At 37.3% G+C, this 19338-nt stretch overlaps 2 protein-coding genes across 3 annotated transcripts in view; both read right to left on the minus strand.

Annotated features, from left to right (window-relative positions):
- Positions 1–2971: 2971 nt before the first annotated feature.
- On the minus strand, positions 2972–6405 carry LOC100892523 (the record flags this gene model as incomplete). The annotated part of the gene is made up of 4 exons (XM_011665025.2): positions 5832–6405; positions 4957–5289; positions 3541–3860; positions 2972–2997 (listed from the first exon to the last, which is right to left on the minus strand). Coding segments are annotated over exons 1-4 (864 nt in total), but the record flags the coding sequence as incomplete, so codon positions are not given.
- A 2957-nt stretch (positions 6406–9362) lies between these two features.
- LOC587652 (inactive tyrosine-protein kinase transmembrane receptor ROR1) overlaps positions 9363–19338 on the minus strand; it is a 63790-nt gene continuing 53814 nt past the window's right edge. For both annotated transcript variants that reach the window (XM_030988364.1, XM_787366.5), the window contains exons 11-12: positions 16343–16542; positions 9363–15885 (exon numbers count right to left, since the gene is read on the minus strand). In XM_030988364.1, the coding sequence (XP_030844224.1) occupies positions 14764–15885; positions 16343–16542 (1322 nt within the window). In that variant the 3' untranslated portion in view covers positions 9363–14763. The remainder of the gene's footprint in view (positions 15886–16342; positions 16543–19338) is intronic.

Consider the following 19338-nt stretch of genomic DNA (forward strand, 5'->3'; position numbering starts at 1 on the left):
CGTAGGTATAACTTTGTAATGATAGTGTTTTAAAAAGTTAATTAAACTAGTTTGGTAAATAATTGTGTTGCTTTTGCCTTCAAAAGAGGTCGTTTCAGCCCGTTCTGTTGCTCAAACATTATACCAATAGATTAATGAATACAAAAGTAAAATGTGTACATTGCCATCATCATCATCATCATCATCATCATCATCATCATCGTCACCACCATCATTACCAACATCTTACATACATATGTATATTGCTAAGTAAAAACACCGATACCGAGACATTTAAATCCTCTGATAACAACATCTGATTGACATTTTATTTACTAATCCATGTAATATTTTTGCAAATGGGCCTTATAATATGTTGACATCTACATTGTATTCCCAAGGGCACCGATCGACCATGTTTTGAAAAGGTGTACGGATTATAGACAAAAATCTACAATCTTATTCATTTGCAGACTAAGGTTGAGAAAATCATACCGCCGACAATAATTTTGAATACTAGTTGTCAACTCAAAAAAGAATAAGGAGTTTATGCATAGCCTCCTTGAAAATTGCATTTATTCTACGGTTAGATAATATCAGTTCGGATTTTCATACTAACACATTAAAATTAATTGTTGCTCAAGAGTCGAAAGTATAGTTAGGATTAATAAATACAGAGATGATCGTACGTAAACACGAAATTGTTACCACTTATTATATCGACATGAATAATCGATATCTCCACCTCTATTTGAATTCAAATGTAAACGTAAATCTAACTTAAATTAAATCTAATGAAATATTCCACTATTTCAAACAAACTCACTGATTAAGTTTCAAAAACCGTTGATTCACTCTAGAATCCAAACATGGTAAACCATGTATAGTAATGGCAAGAGTAACAATAAGAAAGAAATAGGGGCGATCTCCCTTTTGAAAATAGAGACGCCTAATCAACTGTTTTCTTGAATTTCGCTGTGTACAAGTAGAAAGAGTAGCACTGTACGATAATACAGATCATGACTTAGGAAAATTGAACAAATTGACACCTTCATTAAGTCATTACTCTTTTGATGTAGAAAACCTTTTTTAGGGGAAGGCTAACCAAAACTGAACATGGGCTTTAACCTTAGTGCAATTACAAGTTAGCGTACGAAAAGATCCTCTAAAAAATCGCGTTCGAAACATTCAAAATCAATTTGCATTGGAAAGCCACGCTTTATCGTCTTCACAAAAAAATTAAGCATTTTGGTCAAAGGGATAAAAAGAAACTTTTATATTACTTTCACCCCCCCCCCCAAAAAAAAAAGCACAAAATAAAACAAGGAAGATTAAAACAAGTTAAAACAAAGCAGAATTATGTATGTATTTCAGAAAGTTATTACGATAATCATTCTTAATATTGTCATTTCACGTAAAAACTGAGACGGTAGATCGAAAAATTGTGGACCAATAAATGGCTGTTGGAATTCAAAAGTATGACGCTGAGTAATTATTTGATTTCATCATCTTAAATTCCAACATATCTGTTATTGCTCAGTGCTTCAGCCGCCTTATTATGTAGGCCTACTCTACAATCATTCGTAATTGATATTGAATATTTGAGTTTCAAATATTTCTATATTGCCTTTTACTCATGACAAGTTGGCAACCATTATAACAACCAAACAGTACTGAACCTTTAATTGCACTTATTGAAAAACAACCGTCAAAGATACTGACACCTTCGCTGGAGCATCATTTTTAGAAGTACGCCGCATCGCCCGCAGTAGGGGAATGTCTTGCTGTCTTTGCGTGGGATCAGCCAACAGCATGGACAACGAATCCGGTACTTCTTGTATCTAGAAACAAAAACAACAAGAACGTCAACGACATGTAAGCCCTTCTGCACTACTTATACCTACTTGCTCCCTCTATAGGCAACAATGCCTAAGCGGCGACCGTTGGTCCCCCATGGTCCCTTTTTTCTTATGTAATTGAGAGCTGATTTTATGAGATAACCACCTGTCAGTAACCATGCAGGGAGGTCTAATCCCTCCTAGCCAAACTAGTGCAGATAGGCTTTAAGGCAAACTTCTTTGTGTTACCATGACTTCGTTGAGCGCTGCCTAAACAATTAAAACTCATGTCAAACTGTAATTTACTAGTGGTAAAGTTAAGAGAGGTCAAATCCGCTTAAGTTTTATCATGCTTATCGAATTTCCTCATATTAACATTTCAAGAAAATAATTTGATACCTATTAAAATTGTCAGTACTTGACTTATCAATGCATGTAAACGTAATTTTGTCAGAACAAGTCGCAACCGTTATTACAGGGTGGGGTTGCACGGGGGTACGGGGTGAGGTTGCACGGGGGTACGGGGTGGGGTTGCATGGGGTACGGGGTGGAGTTGCACGGGGTACGGGGTGGAGTTGCACGGGGGTACGGGGTGGAGTTGCACGGGGGTACGGGGTGGGGTTGCACTGGGGTACGGGGTGGAGTTGCACTGGGGTACGGGGTGGAGTTGCGCGGGGGTACGGGGTGGAGTTGCACGGGGGTACGGGGTGGGGTTGCACGGGGGTACGGGGTGGAGTTGGACGGGGGTACGGGGTGGAGTTGCACGGGGGTACGGGGTGGAGTTGCACGGGGGTACGGGGTGGGGTTGCACGGGGGTACGGGGTGGAGTTGCACGGGGGTACGGGGTGGGGTTGCACGGGGGTACGGGGTGGGGTTGCACGGGGGCACCTGACCAAGTATAATAGGGACTTTTAGATTTGCACAACGACAACGTGGATTGCTACGATCGACGTCCTTTTAATGCACTGCCTTGAATGGACGTCACACGTATCAGTCCACGCAAATCTAAAAGTCACTAATCTTGCGGCCAAAGCCATTTTGGACAGATTCAAATGAGGGCATTTTCTTGAAAAGGTCAAAATAACTTACCTAATCCCACATGCATTACAGAGTGGTGTCCCGTCTTCAGCATCTCTCCATAATGGAGTACGTGTTGTTTTACAAGACTCGCAAGTTTTTCCTGAAAGACCAATAATTCAAATTATCGTTTCGACATATTCAATACATCTTGTTGAAACGGGTAAATTATCGTTTCGACATATTCGATACATCTTGTTGAAACGGATTAATTCTAGCCACTAAGCTTATCCCGACATAGCGAGATACATGGAATTAAAAATGAAAGCTAATCTAGGCCTAAATCGCAAAAAAAGGGGTTTTAGTTTATAAATGGAAATGGGGTATCGGCTTGCTACTCATACATCTAACATGTAGGCATACACAAAAATATATTATTGTGTTTTTTGTGTTTGCTTTTGTTTTAAAGGCACACTGTCCTACTTGTAGCTACTTGCTCCCTCTATATAGAAAACTTCCCAAATTGGTGCCTGTTGGTCCCCATGATCCTCTTTTTCTTATGTTAAATGAGAGCTGAGTTAATGAGATAGACACCTGTCACAGTGACCTCGTTGGCTCGCTGTGTGGTCTAATCCCTTATAGCTGCAGTAGTAACGCCTACCTTTAATGATTATCGTTAATAAGTTTGATTTTATTTCTCACATACCATGAGCCTTTAACGGGTCCGGTATCGTATGTGGCGGCAATCTACCAGAATGACGTCCAACTTTAGCGGCAGTGTTGGGTGGCTGACTCAATGACGTAACAAAAAGAAGTGGCAACACTCTCTTCTTGTTCGATACCGATTTGAAGGCTTTCGATCTCATCCTTCCAAGTCCGGTATCACTATCAGTTTCAGATGAGCTCGAGTCGGACAGGGTGCGGCCTCCAGTTTGTGAGTTGCCATGGAAATAGAATCCCCGATGAAGTACCCTTCGCCATCCTGTCATGGAGCGCTTTGTCAACATACGACGATAGCGACGAATGCTGAAGAAACAACAAAAAAGTCCACATAATTGTCTCTTTAATACACGAAAACATATGTACCAGGGGACTAACGAGACCATGTGGTTATCACATTAAAAAAAGATAACATTGACGAGAGGATCATGATGTTTAGGGGAAAAATATTATATTTCCAGCGAGACAGATAACCCCGATTTCAATAGAGCGGTTTACTAACATACATTGTATTCAAATTTATGGATGTTTCCTTCCTGGGGACCTAGTGACGAGGGCTTCCATTAATACATACATTAATTGTTGCTATGTCTGGCAAGCCTGGGGTAAGCTTTCAGGTTATCAACAACAAACTTTGTTATGCTAGTAAACCGGTCTATTAATTGTTCTCTTATGTAGGCCTACTATATGTTTAAAATTTGACGCATGTGATCGTCAATGACTCAATAGTTAATTTTTTTATCAGATGTAAAATCTATTTGGAGTATGCTCGTTTGCCTTAGCAACTTTCAACAAATCAAGGCGAAATTTATTCAGAATACAATATCATTGTGTATCGGTGCTTGTCATTTCCGAAAGCCTTTTGATATCCACCCTCATGAATGTTTCATGACTCTAGTCTGGAATTTCAGCTGGGATGCACAACGGTATTTTTTTGTTCCGAATTATTTTCTAATACACACTATTGTGGCGTTTGTTTGTAAAAAAAAAAAGGTGTACACTCTAAAAATAAAATCAGTATAATTTGATTTTCGTAATTTTTTTCAAACAAATTTGACATCCTCCATTTCTAAAAGGCTCAAACTTCAGTATGATATTAGCATAACATTTTTCAATATTCAGCGTTAAAAGGAGTATTATTTTCTCCCCCTTTTAACACCTTAGTACCTTTAAAAAGCTAACTAAAAATACCTATTGCCGATTATTTTTGCATAAGCCTAAGCCTATTGCGTAAAGAATTAAAAAAAAAATCTGTATATGTGTTTCAATGAACCACTTGGCTGTAATAAAAAGAAATACAAAATAATAACAAAATTGACACCGTCTTCAATCATCATAAATGAGAGAAATAAATAAAAAATAATTTAGTAAGGATACGCATAGAAATTGATTAAGAGCAAACCTAAGTTGTGACTTGATCGTGAGCCTTGCTTCCTGTTTTCCATGTGAAATGGCAGTCTCCATGGAGAATGTAACTCCTTTAAATTTGGGATCATTTCTCTTTGGACTTCTCCTCGGTCGGCTGGTCTTCCTCCGTCTCGCTCTCGAGCTCTCCGACGGCGATGAATCCGATGACGAGGACGATGAGGTAGTCGAGGACGTGGTTGAAACGGCGGACAAAGTCGTCGATGGTATCAGAGGAGTTTGAGTGTCATCATCGTCGTCGTCATAAGAATTTGGCGGGATTGGGAGGGCATTTATGTTGTTACATCTCTGTCCCCAGAATTTATTTCGTCTGTGTAAGAACACATTCGCAAAGGGATTAAGCTTTTATGTCATGTCAAAGGAAATATTCACATAGACTCATGTGCCACTGGGATGTTGAATTATCAATCTTCCTATGGAAATAACATTTTCAAAATGTGTACCTTCTCTACACTATGAGTTATATCAAAAGGACATCAAATAATATGATAATCGCGCCACCGAGTGGCTTATTTAGCGGATTGCTTTCAATTTTGTCTACATGCGCTGTTGACGCCAAAAGCAAACTGTTCGTATAATATAGAGCTATAATAATCATCAACATCGTCGTCATCTTCATCATCATCATCGAAGTACTTTTTGATAAAAATTTAATTTGGCTAAGAGACTATATATAATTAAAATATTCACTTATATATTTAAACTTTCAAAAAACACCAAATGGTCGGTATCTTCTATTATTTGATGTGGAATTTTAACTTTGTCTGTACACACAACAATATATTTTTTTTTAATTTCATGTTGTCAATTTGTTGATTGTCAAGTTTTATAAAGTCGATCAATTCAACTCACGTCGTGAATTTATCACGTGTTTTGTCGTCTGCTGTCTTGCCTTGCATAGCAGCGGCTTCCGATTGGGCTGTGTTTCTCGACCCGGCGAAACCATCCCTCGAAGATTCGTGTTCGAATTTCGGAAAGAATTCCCTGTAGCGCTGAAAATCAGCCGCTGAGAAGCGATGATAGAACTTGTAAGCCATTTTTTCTTGGAAATCGATCTGATCGCATTAATACTTTGTCCCGATTTTGACCATGGCAGATCACTAAAACAATTGTGCTAACACTATTGTAGGTGTGTCAAAGGGAATAGTCGCTGTAATAAGTACACACCCTTTGGAGGGTGATCATCATTTGGTATCCGAATCAACATCTAATCAGGATGTCTCAACGTCTGAGGCTTTTCATAGGGACGGATTCTGGCATGCTTTATTCAAATTACCATTGTGATGGTGATGAATTCATCATTTGGTTCAGTCAAAACCTCTGCAAAGTATTGTGTCTGCCCATTTTACTGAATGTAAGAATGTCAAAGCCTTGAACACCTGTGCTTGAAAAGAAAAAGGAAGTTGATAGGTATTTTTTTTAAGAAGAAGAAGAGAAAGAGGGAGAGAGAGAGAGAAACAGAGAGAGCGAGAGAGAGAAGGAGAAGGAGAGAGAGAGAGAGCCAGGTGGGAGAGAAAAACAATACTTTACACTTTTGATCGTTAAGAACTCAAAATATTACTCGTGTCGGCATGATCTTTGCAGATTGAAAGAAATCAAATGTATTGGAAATAATTTTGATGTCAATTCTTCAAATAATATTATGTTATTAATGCCCTGAATAGAATATATCATTTCAACTTTAAAACATGTATCGCAGCTGAAGTAGGTCTAGGCGCGTTTTACCAAAATATACCAATTTATGGATATTTATTTCCTGGGGACCTAGTGAGGTATTCTATTAACCTGTCATTACTGAATGAACTATAATACTTGGAATCCATTCAGCATATAATATTTGTTGCTATGTCGGGCAAATCTCGAGCAAGCATTCAGGTTTTCAAGAACGACCCTTTGTTTAAAAAGTATGCAATGAATCTAAATATTTTAGTTAACCGGTCTGTTCCCGAGCAACTTTCGTAAACAAGTCACGAATTATTATTGACAGTTCAGTTGATAGCAAAAGGTTCTCGAAAATCACACATGGTATTATGTTGTGATCTAGTTACTAATACTTACGACTTATGGGGCCTTGATTTATCAAATGCATTATTTTGAAATAGCATAAGGTTTACTCCAAATAATTTGACATCCGTCAATTAAACATTTCGTCTAATACGAACTTTTGAGTTGTGAACGATTACACGTATCTATCGTGACGATGGTGGTGATGGTGGTGTTGGCAGTAGCGTTAGTTCTGATGGCTGATGATGGTGATGATGATTATAATGAGGTTGGTGGTGGTGGCGTTGTCTTGGTCCGGGTGCGGACTGGCTCTTGGGATTTTTTAATTATTATTATTATTATTATTTTTTTTTTTATTTATTTTTTTTTTTTGGGGGGGGGGAGGGGGTTCGCAAAGGGCGGCTCAATATTTTGGCTTTAGATCCTATCTATTTGTGGTGTGGGCACGGTCGATTTGTATCGCAACGGTCGATTGGGCTGCTCACATCTACATTTCCCAACTGAATTTCAGTCCCAGTCCACCCTTTATGGTGATGGTGGTAATAATGATGATGATGATGATGATGATGGTGATGTTTGTTATAATTTCGAAAACTGTTGGGGGGCAGAGATGCAGCCCCTGGCTGTCTCACATCATAATCCTATGCTACTTTGTCTGCATAGCAACACTGTTTGTAAACACCCTGCCTTCACTATGAATATGACTGACAAAGAAAGCGGACAAAATATACAGTTCCTCAGGTAGACAAAGGAACATCCCTTCACTGCTATTATGTAAAAATGTGTAGAACAGGTGAATATGCATGTGGCACCTGTTCTACACATTTTTACATAATAGCAGTGAAGGGATGTTCCTTTATCTACCTGAGGAACTGTATATTTTGTCCGCTTTCTTTGTCAGTCATGTTCATAGTGCTTCTGGCTGTTGAAATGCAATAAAAATGAATAGCAGGTGAATGGAATAATTTATCTGCCGACACAATGGGTAGAAACACACTCTCATTTGAATACATTGAATTGAATGAAATAGTGGCGTTGCTTTATTAGCATTTAAGAAAAACATCTTTTCTCGAATGAGAGGTGGGATGTGACGTAAGTGGACATAACAGGTGGACGGAATGGCACGTGGAAGAAACATGCAAGAAGATGAATATATTAGTAAGTGGGGCATCCCAGACTCCTAGTAGACCGACATCTCGTAAGAATGATAAAACAAAGAAATCCATAAGGACAGATAGACCAAGGAGATGTCAACAACAACAAAGTAGGAAAATACATAGGATATATGGAAAACGATATATAAGGAAAGATAAAAAAAAAAAAAAAGAGAATGGAGATACCTATATAGGCAAGTACAAGAAAAAAGAAGAAGATAGACATAGAAATGGATAAAACAGGACAGGAATGTAACCCACTATCATTTTAATTATTGCTTGCATTTTCATAATCACCACAGTTACTAGTCATCATCATCATCACCATCATCGTCATCACCAATTTAAGTTATCACCAGCATTAACAAAATCATCTTCACAATTAGCAATACCATCATCTTAATCATCATCCTCAACACCACCACCACTATCATCATCATCATCTTCATCACCCCCACCACCATCATCATAAGTATCATCATCACCACCAACACTTCCGCCATAATCATCATCACCACCACCACCACCACCACTATCATCATAATCCTCTTCACCCCCGCCACCACCTCCATCATCATCATCATCATCATCATCATCATCACCACCACCACCACCACCATCATAATCCTCATCAACCCGCCACCATCATCATAATCCTCATCACCCCGCCACCACCACCTCCATCATCATCATCACCATCACCATCACCACCACCACCACCACCATCATAATCCTCATCACCCCGCCACCACCTCCATCGTCATCGTCATCTTAATCATCATCACCACCACCACCACCATCATCATAATAATCCTCTTCACCCCCGCCACCACCTCCATCATCATCACCACCACCATCACCACCATGACCACCACCACCATCATCATAATCCTCATCACCCCTGCCACCACCTCCATCAGCATTGTCATCTTAATCATCACCACCACCACCACCACCACCATGACCATAATCCTCATCATCCCCGCCACCACCTCCATCGTCATCATCACCATCACCACCACCACTATCATCATAATCCTCATCTCGCCCGCCACCACCTCCATCATCATTATCATCATCTTAATCATCAACATCATCATAATCATCATCACCACCACCACCACATTATCTGAATTTTCGCCAGTCATATATGGCCATGGTAACACAGTTCTCATACTACACATCCATTCCCACCAAATACAAGAAAGCACAACAATTCAGATTATTTTACATTTGAAAATATTCCTTTGCGTCTTTAATTCCTCTTCTCAATACTGATATGCACACTTCCATACGCATCAAGTTCAGAAAAGAAAGTTACAAGGATAGACTTACAAGCAATACAAGTAAATAGACCCATAAATAAGGGCATGGTTGTATGGGCAGTTACACCAGACAGCTCATAGAGATTCGTCCGATCAAGCCATTTTGTTTTCTCTACACTCTACATGACATTTTGAGCAATTTCTTTCATTTAATGCATATAATTGCCACTATTAATGAATTCTATCCAATGAATATCATGTAATAGCATTCAAGTCCTGATCCAGAGGGTGTCAATGTACTCAGAAAAGCATGCTATGTTTCTATGTAACTAAACAGCACTCCTAAAATCTTATTCCATTCAATTGCTCTGGATGCTAAAAACTGATAATGTGCATAAGAATGACCATAAACACCCTGTTTTCACCAGTTATTTGATTTGTGCATCTTTTACTACAGGTCGGTACTGAAAATCAGGTTTCCTGATAAAAGACTGATTCCTGGGGGGGGGGGGATGTTATGCAATCTCTGATACCCTATCCATAGTAGGAATGATATTTGGTATGAGGTTGTCCAAAAAGTTGAGATGGGAAGCTCACTTGTCTCCACTTTATGACTCAAATTCAACTCGCTTAGGGTGAATAAAATTCTCATAAGAATGATCGACTACGGTAATTGAATTAAAATCAGAGCTCCTCAAAGAATTCGACAATGCGGCAACGATTTAATCAGCAAGAGAATTGTTGAAGAGTCTGTAGTTTCATAGTTTACTTTATATAAATCAGTAGAAGGTAAAGAAAGACTTTTTTTTAATGTCACCTCTTCAAATTTTACGAAATCCTAGAAATCCTAGAATATTTGTGTGTAATCTCAATTTTCACCGGTAACTCATTAGTAGCTACAGCATGCACCTAGGTTAGACACTTTTTTAAATTGCGACAAGAGAAATATGTTGTCTCATTCAATTAGATTCGGCATTATCAATAAAATAAACTCATAATTACTGTCATCATTACGAATGATGTTTCACATAAGTATAACCAGTAACATTGCTAGTCCTTTAGTTAATGTCATGTTAGGCTAGCTAAAAAATTATCTTCCTAAAATATGCATATATAATACATATGCATTAGAAGGAAAATAGTCTACATTAAAAATGAAAGCTCATTTACATGAGGTATAAATGGACATTTGCTTTCAAAATCAAGGGACATTTCAGAATAAAGACGTTTTCCATGCCGTTCATAGAATAATATTTTTCATATTTAGCTCAAGCACTTTGATGACAATATAAAGCAAGTACATAAAATTAGCATTTTTCTACATAATGAAAGTGATTTGTATTTGACATTTAAACATGACACCTTTGAAATAAAATATACAAAACTATATACATGAGTTCATAAATAGTAATAAAAAACATTTACACAGTGTACCAGATTTTGACAAAGATATTTACCTATTCACAGCATACATACATCTGTAGCTAGCATTATATAAAAGGCAACTCATTTACTCAAATATCATGTTATTGTTCATGATAATTCCTAGACACATAATGGATTGCCCATCTCTCCTTCCATGCATGTTAGTGATATCTACAAGCCCCAAAAGATACAGACAGGCATCAATAAATTTCATACCATGTTTGAATATTTTTTTCACAGATATATTTCATTATATTTCATTTCTTGTATAACTCTACTTGCACCATTTCACCTGAATCATGAAGGAGCCAGAAGTGAATTCAAATAGACGTTTATTCAAAATGGTTAGTTCAGGGCTTGTCTGTTGCAAGGTCCATAGCCAAATTTCATTCTTTATTTTAGAAAAAAGGTAACATTGAATACCATGTATTTATACCAAAAATCCAGGTAGTATATAATTGCCATAAATGCATGATTTAATTGAAAATATATTTCTTAATGCAAACATAATAAATACATCCATGTGACACATTTCAGCTCCAGCTTCAAGTGAATAACATCAAACATTCTCTGTTAAAATATGTGTCAATGGATACTAAGTGACCTTTATGTTCCATCATTGTTTTGAGGGAACGAATCATTTAACTCTTTCAATGCAATACATGGTTTAAACAGCCCAGATTTTTATATTGATCTAACATTGGGACTAAGGAAAGCTTGTCTTTCTCCTGGAAATCAAATTTTTAAAAAGTTCCAGAATTGCAAACTTTTACATCATGGAGAACCATTTGTATCAAATTGAATGATGACAGAAATGATGATACAAACCATTAAAAAAAAAGAGATATACAAATTTGGTAAACTTGGTAGCACTGGTTAAAACATATAAAAACAATAATAGTACGTATGTAACCTGCACTAAAGCCATCCATAGTAAAAGAACGAAGCAGTCTAAAAGATGAACCATGTGTAAATAAATACCAATAAATATTAATAACAAGTGGCTCCAGTACCATCACTAGTAGCTGAGGCACTAAAAAAACAAGAAAATAGGACAGATACACAAAAAAATGACAAATAAATGCACAGCCTTGAGGTATAATTTCAGCTTAAATACAGTCAATATTTAAATATCACATACAGTTACAACATAAGATATAAATATATATTTAGTTTTTTCACCAAAGAAATAGTATGACAGCATCTTGCTCAGATTTAATTTGATAATGCCTTGGCAGGAGGGGTGTGATGTGAGATTTTCATCAATCTTATATTTTGATTTAAAACAAAAAGTTTGGAAGTATTGTAATTACATAAATACTATTAATGAATGTTTTTCTTAACTCCACACACTGTCTGAAAGAGAAATATTGGGGTACATAATTAAGGTCTGAGAACAAAGAATAATAATTACTAATCACTAACGATGTACAAATCCCTGATAATGCCAATCAGTGTATCACATTCTGTAACCTTTTACTTTGATATTGCTGAAATTGTAGTCATTTAGTGTGCTGGAACAAATGGGAAAGTTGTCTGCCACTACACCACAGAGAAATTACTGATTCAGCCAATTTGAAGAGTCCATATCTATAGTGGTTGCAACTTTTAAAAAATCATAACTTTCTCATTTGTTGTCCTATTTCATTCAATTTCATCAGTATGCTTCTCTAATGGTTCTACTTTCTACTAGAGTAGCTTGCTTGCATTCCCTTTAAAGCCAGTCTCTACTAGTTTGGCCAGGGGGATTAGACCTCCCTGCAAGGTCACTGATAGATAGTTATTTCATTAAATCAGCTCTCAATTAATATAAGAAAAAGAGGATCATGGGGACCAACAGGCACCGCTTAGGCATTGTTTGCTATATAGAGGGCCCAAGTAGCTATAAGTAGTGCAGTGGAGCTTAAAATGGATGAGCTGTTGTTGGTTATCTGTAAGCTCTTATAACTCTTTGAAACAATAGCATACAGGTGTATAGATGTTGTACATTAAACTTTTTTGAAATAAAAGCTTTCCAAATATCATTATTCTAATAAATGAATAGACTACTAGCTTTGCATGAGGTTTAGATAAATAAAATGAATGTTTTTTTGAGAATGAGGTCAGGTTGGCATCCCTATAATCTGTGTGTGACTATTTTTAGAGTTGACCCTGTAACAACCTAAACAGAGCATTAACCTAAACATTTTCTTCACAGAAAAAGGATGAGTTTATATAAAAAGCATATTTGGCAAATTTTCCAGTCACTTTACTGAGTTCATGATTCTAATAAACCTTGGCATACGGCTAGCTAAAGTAGCAAATCAACAAATATAAAGATATAACATTTTGGCAAAATAAACACATTACGGGGCACCATGAGTCAATCCGTAAAATCAGGAATTTTGCACCTTTTAAAAAAATAGGAAACTTTTCTGGCCGACAAATCAGTTTTAGTCCGTCAAGATTCTTGGTATGAATACGTAATCAAACATTTTAATGAATTTTTTTTTTTAATTCTTGATGATAGTGAAGCCTGAATGATTTCATATAGAGAGAATGGCCTGTACTGTTTAGAAATGTTGCTTTGTAAACCTAATTTTGCGAAAAAGAAAATTAAACCTTCTTATTAATACTCCATGTAGGCGTCATAAAAGTCCATTGACAACTCTGTTTCTACTCTGTTAAAAAATTAAACAATCATAAATGAAATTACAGTCATTTATATTCTGTATTATAATGAAAAATCAAATTGAAAATAAAATGTGAGAATAACTACCACATTAGTTTTAAAAGCTCTATATACAATTTGGCAAATCAAATCAAACAAGATTTATTCATACTTTTCTTGGTTGAAGAAAACTGATGAGAAAAACTGAGTTCATTTTTTGGCAAATGTGAATCACACCTGGAAACCGACAAAGTTAGAAAAGCTTTGAGGGTTTTAAGAAGTTGATTGTTAGTACATCCACACCAATAATCTAGTCTACGTCTATGAATATATTTTCTGGTGTGCTTTTAGAAGGAATTCGGCAGCTTAGATTTCCTGCTCTCTCTATCAGATCACTCCCTTACATGATGACTAACTGGAATTTCTCTGTAGCAATGTTACAGTGGATTATAAACATGATTTTTATAGGATTTTGGTTTAAATATGCATGTACAAATTTTCAATTGCAAAATATTTTTTTTACAAACTGTTAGACCTACAAAATTTATAGGGAAAAGGGACATTCCCTTGTTAGAGCATTTAAGAAATTCAGTTCTAGATAGATGTATAAACCAAGATAATTCAATGATAATTATATGCTTTACTTTTCAAGTTTTTTGAGTGGTCAGAAATACGTGGTGTATATATCAATTGATTTTTCTGAATAGTTATCCACAAAAAAATGATAATCTATGACCAGACATTACATCGCGAATACTTCTTAGGGGGTTTGAATCGTTATCAATGCTCACTTGAAAAGGATCTATGTTGATCACAAGCAAATGATCAAATTCAATAAATAAATTGTAAAATTATGAAGTATAACTGAATCCTTTCAATACAGTGCATAGTTTGAATACCTGACTTGTATCTACATGATATAGCATACTGAGGGGGAATACTCGGTTGAAAACAAGTACAAAATGAAGGACGGAGTTGCAAAGTTTAATATAAGCATAGGATAATATTCTTTGGTTTTGCCTTTGCTTAAGTACATCATGAAGCCACAAGGAAGCAAATATCAGCTCTATTTACCTACAAGTATGCTAGTGCATTCACACAAATATACATTTTTAAATTTCTTTGTCGTTAGAAAAACTACTTGCAGAACTTATTTTCTAGCCTTCACACATTGCAATATAGAGACAATTCTAGACCAAAGCATTACGAGAGAGTTACAATTACTGTGTATTCCAGTACAACTTTATACAAGTGCATATATCATAAAGAGACAACATAAGTGGTTATTATACAGCGGTTTGTTCCACCTTTTCTGATTTACCATGTCCTGTTGATCTTGTATGATGTGATGAGCTAGAGGTCTCCGACATGGCTTTGTCAGCGAGACCCATTTTGGGTTGAGAGTGTCTGCTGCCCCCCGACGACCCGTGACTTTTCTTGCCCTCGGAGCTGCAGTGCGTTTGCGGAGAGTACAGCCCGCTGTACTGGGGGTTAAAGTTCGCGGCGGGGTTGCCGTATATGTTACCGTTTTGCGTGTGCATAGGTACAGTGTCTAATGCTCGGAGGCGTGTGGAGATGACCTTGAAAGGAGGTCTCCTAGCAGGTATTTCACTCCAGCATTCTGTCATGAGTGCATAGATGTACTGAGGGCAACCGCTAGGGCTGGGCAGGATGTGACGGGTTCGGATCATCTCTATCACCTCATTATTGTTATAACCATAGAACGGTTGCAAGCCGTACGAGTAAATCTCCCATAACACCACACCAAAGGACCAGATATCGCTCTCCACCGTGAAGCGACCGAACATGATAGCTTCCGGAGACATCCAGCGGATTGGCAGAACGGCCTGCGAGGGCATCCTATAGTAATCCCCTGAATAAATATCCCTTGCCAGACCAAAATCAGTGATCTTAATCTGATGGTGCTCGCCAACCATGCAGTTCCTAGCAGCAAGGTCCCTATGGACAAAATGCCTGCTAGAGAGATAATCCATGCCAGATACGATCTGGATGGCGATGTTCAAGAAATCTGAGGCATCCAAGGAGGACTGGGTGTCGTCGTCTCCGCTCCCGAAGCCAACGTCTGAATTAGGAGAGTGCCTGACTAGGAATTCATGCAGATCACCATGAGGTAAGAACTCAAACAACATACAGTTGGGCTTCTCCTTGGTGCAGACCCCTAAGAGAGTGATGATGTTGGGATGGTTGAGGGACGCCATCACACTGGTCTCGTTACGATAGTCCTGCTGAAGGGCGGGGCTCGCTTCCTTGTCCAATGTCTTGATGACGATGGATGTACAGCTGTACTGGTTGTTTAGACCCATCAGCTCTCCTCGCCATACCTTGCCAAACGTGCCATCCCCAAGGGCCTCGCTGAACTTGATGGCTGCCAATGGAATCTCCTTTACCTGATGACAGACAGAAATGAGACAAAACAATGTAATATATATAAGAAAAGGAGAGGACAAACAGACATGCAAGAACTTATCTAACTGCACTGTCTCTATCCAAGTTAAAGCCACTCAAATGAATATACATGTATCTAAACATAGAATTTCATCTGATTTGGAAAAATCAATGATTAAACTAAAAACGAGGCCCATACAGATTCATCCAAAAATATATTTGAACTAGTGTCTGAACATCTTTCCGGCATTAGGGTGACATGTATGTATTCATTTGAGTAGCATGGCAAGTGTTAAAAAATTCAAAGATGCATATTCCAGCGTAAAGCCAGTATTTCAATATCTTTTTGAGTTTAATGTATGCTATGTACTGTGCCAGTCTAGTACATGTAATTTCATAATTCATATAGGGATACAGGCAGTTAACATCAACAGTCTCAAACATATTGCCTGAACTGACCTGTAGTTTCTGTTGTAGGGCCACCACCTCACTAGGCCTGGTCCTGCTAGCCACGCCCCCATAGCGCTGAGACTTGGTCTGTCTCCAACAGAAGCACACGCACCCACAGATGAGGAGGATGACAACGATGACCGTTACCGCGGGAACAATGATGTAGAGGATAGTGGGTCTGCTGACCACTCCACTTCCAGTCAGCTCATCTAAGGAGGATAACAAAAATCAAAAGAAGGTGGTGGTTAAAAAAAAATGAACAAACAAAAACATTGATAATGATAATAATAATAACAATATATGAGATTAGTAAGGCGCCGAATGCACTTAAAATCAAATGCTCAAAGTGCACTTGTGAAGAAAGAAAAAAGAGATCACATTAGAGCATCTGTATTATAAAAAAAAGTAAAGTAGAACACACACAAAAAAACAGAATAATTCTTGGAAAAGAAATATAATACAGTTTAATTAAATTACCAGCATAATCCACTAGAACATTGCTCACACATTCAGTATGGTCCTGTTTCCTCATAAAATGATAAGCTCAAAATATCTTTGGAAATCCATTGTGTAAAGATAAACAATTTATGGGGGGAAAGTGTTCTTTTTTTTTGGAAGGGGGGGGGGGGCCTGCTGGTAAGAATTTGTTGTACCTCACAATTGTTTGGCATCTCACAACTGTAAATGAAACTTTTAGAGAAACTGTGGTTTTCTATTTAAAGTGCAACAGGTTTAATATTCTTGGAACAACTTATTATCCCTTTCGTTTAAAATTAGCTTGAATGTTTTCAGAGGACAGCATACATGTATAGGCTTGGATTATCTGTTTATGAGCCTACTTTCAATTTCAAGAAGAAGAAAAAGAAATGTTCTTGACTGTTTTTGATACTTTATTAGAATAGGAGTGTTAAAAACTGCCAATTGCGCTTTCAGGGTTAAATAAAGAAAACTTTTTCATCCATATCATTATGGTCCTAAGTAATAAGATATCAGATCAAAGGAATTCTTGCAGGTAGAAATCAGTTCAGAGGTCAAGGGTCACTGAAGTTGACCTTTGACGTTTCATTTTGCTCAACATCCAAACCAGCTGATGGTTGCCTTATGAATCAGAATTCCTAGAAGCATACACATCTTTCAAATGTTCATCAGCTGAAATCAAAGCCCCTCTGCCCACCGGTCCCCTACCGGTGATCAGATTTAGGCTTGATTAACATTACCTCTGTGGTCTGTGCTCTATATCTTGAAAGATATAGGCCAACAGTCACAAAGGAGATTTCTTTTAGGCAGTTTAGCAAAATGTAATGGCACGAAAACAGAAGCGTCTTTTCATGCAACTCCATTTCTCTAAGCTACCTTAACCCAAGGTCTAAATCGTGATTAAAACCTCCACATGGACTAAATTAAGTGTATTAACACAAAATGCATAGCTGGCCCATTGGACATGAGGACATTTAAGTACTGTGCCTACAGTGTATGTATGTTTCATCCAGGGTTGAAGTTGGGATACATACAGCATCATTAACAAGGATTATACAAAAAAAAGGACTGGTCCTAACTCTGTTCCCTGTGGGATGCCGCATGATACCACCATAAAATTTAAAAAGTAACAAAATAAATAGAAGGAAAAATGAAGGGACTTTGATTTATGTTATGTATTTGACCATGGAGCGATTGTCATTGAAGCATTTGTCATTATTGCACAATTCCCAAGCCATTCTTTGATTGAAAGGAATGGATGGATGGATGTGAGAGTGTGCATTACACATTGACAGTTTGATGGGTAGCAAGGGTATTTACAAACCCTGATGAGCTCAAGAAAAGAACATCTAGTTTGGCCTTGGCCTTATTTCCTACCTCTCCTGAGAGTTCAACCTGAAGCATTTTTAATGGAGGGGCCCAATTATCATGAAACCAAAACATTTTTTGTTTGTAAAGCATTTCAATATGAAGAAATACGACTGTTTTTATAACTATTGAATCTATACCTGACATCCTCAAATAAATCTCATAATTCTTAATAAAAATGTCATAAATCTCAATAAAGATTGCACTGTAAAGTTACAAGATTTTCATGAATTGTAAAATAATGGAAAGAAAGACACCTGGTGCTATTCAGATTTATGAACCAATTGATGTTTTTGAACTAACTCGCTTTTTGGATACATGTTCATCATGTACATACTGTATGTCTAGAACAATTCTGTTTTTAATGATTACTTTATAAAGTAATTTTAATATCTGAGGTACAATTTTTCTTCATAATGACAGACCGAAACTCACTAGATTCACCAGCGAGTAGAGTGATAAGGGCAAAACATTATTTCAAAATTGTTGTCATTAGACGTAAATGGTGTCTAGGGTGGATAACTATCAGGTCAATCAAATACCTTGGCCCCGTCTTACAAACAGTTGCGAATTGATATCAATCAATCAATAACCACTTACAAAAGACATAGGAAACTGCAAACATGCGATTGATTGGAGGACTGATTGATTTGGATGAATCACAACTCTTTATCAGACGGGGCCCTGATCAATTTTCATGATAATGGTGTAGCTTTTTTCAAAACACACTAGATTTAACAATGAGAAAAGCGACCAGTGAAGAAGAAAAAAAAAGATTAACTAAAATGTCTTTGTCATTTGAGGCAAATTGTGGAAGCTGAGAGATCAGAGTTCAAACATGTCATCTCTACCAAACGAGCTGAATCTAATTGACCATAAATTCATATTCCCCTCGAGGGCCTGGACCCAATTCCTTCACAGGAATCTTCACATAGAAGAACAGTATTGCGTACATCCTAGCACATAGTAGTCTTGCGCATATGTACGACAGTGTGTTTTCAGATACGCAAGAGGTTGCGCACCGCAATACACGGCAGGATGTCAAAAGGGTGAATAGCAATGGGAACGTTCTTTTATCAAGCAATGTCAGAACAACATCAGAATAGTTTCCAGAGAGTTTGGTATGTTACTGTCCCTGAATAAACATCAATATTTCAAAC

The sequence above is a fragment of the Strongylocentrotus purpuratus genome, unplaced genomic scaffold, assembly GCF_000002235.5.
Source record: "Strongylocentrotus purpuratus isolate Spur 01 unplaced genomic scaffold, Spur_5.0 spur5_contig_840, whole genome shotgun sequence".
Lineage (NCBI taxonomy): Eukaryota > Metazoa > Echinodermata > Echinoidea > Camarodonta > Strongylocentrotidae > Strongylocentrotus > Strongylocentrotus purpuratus.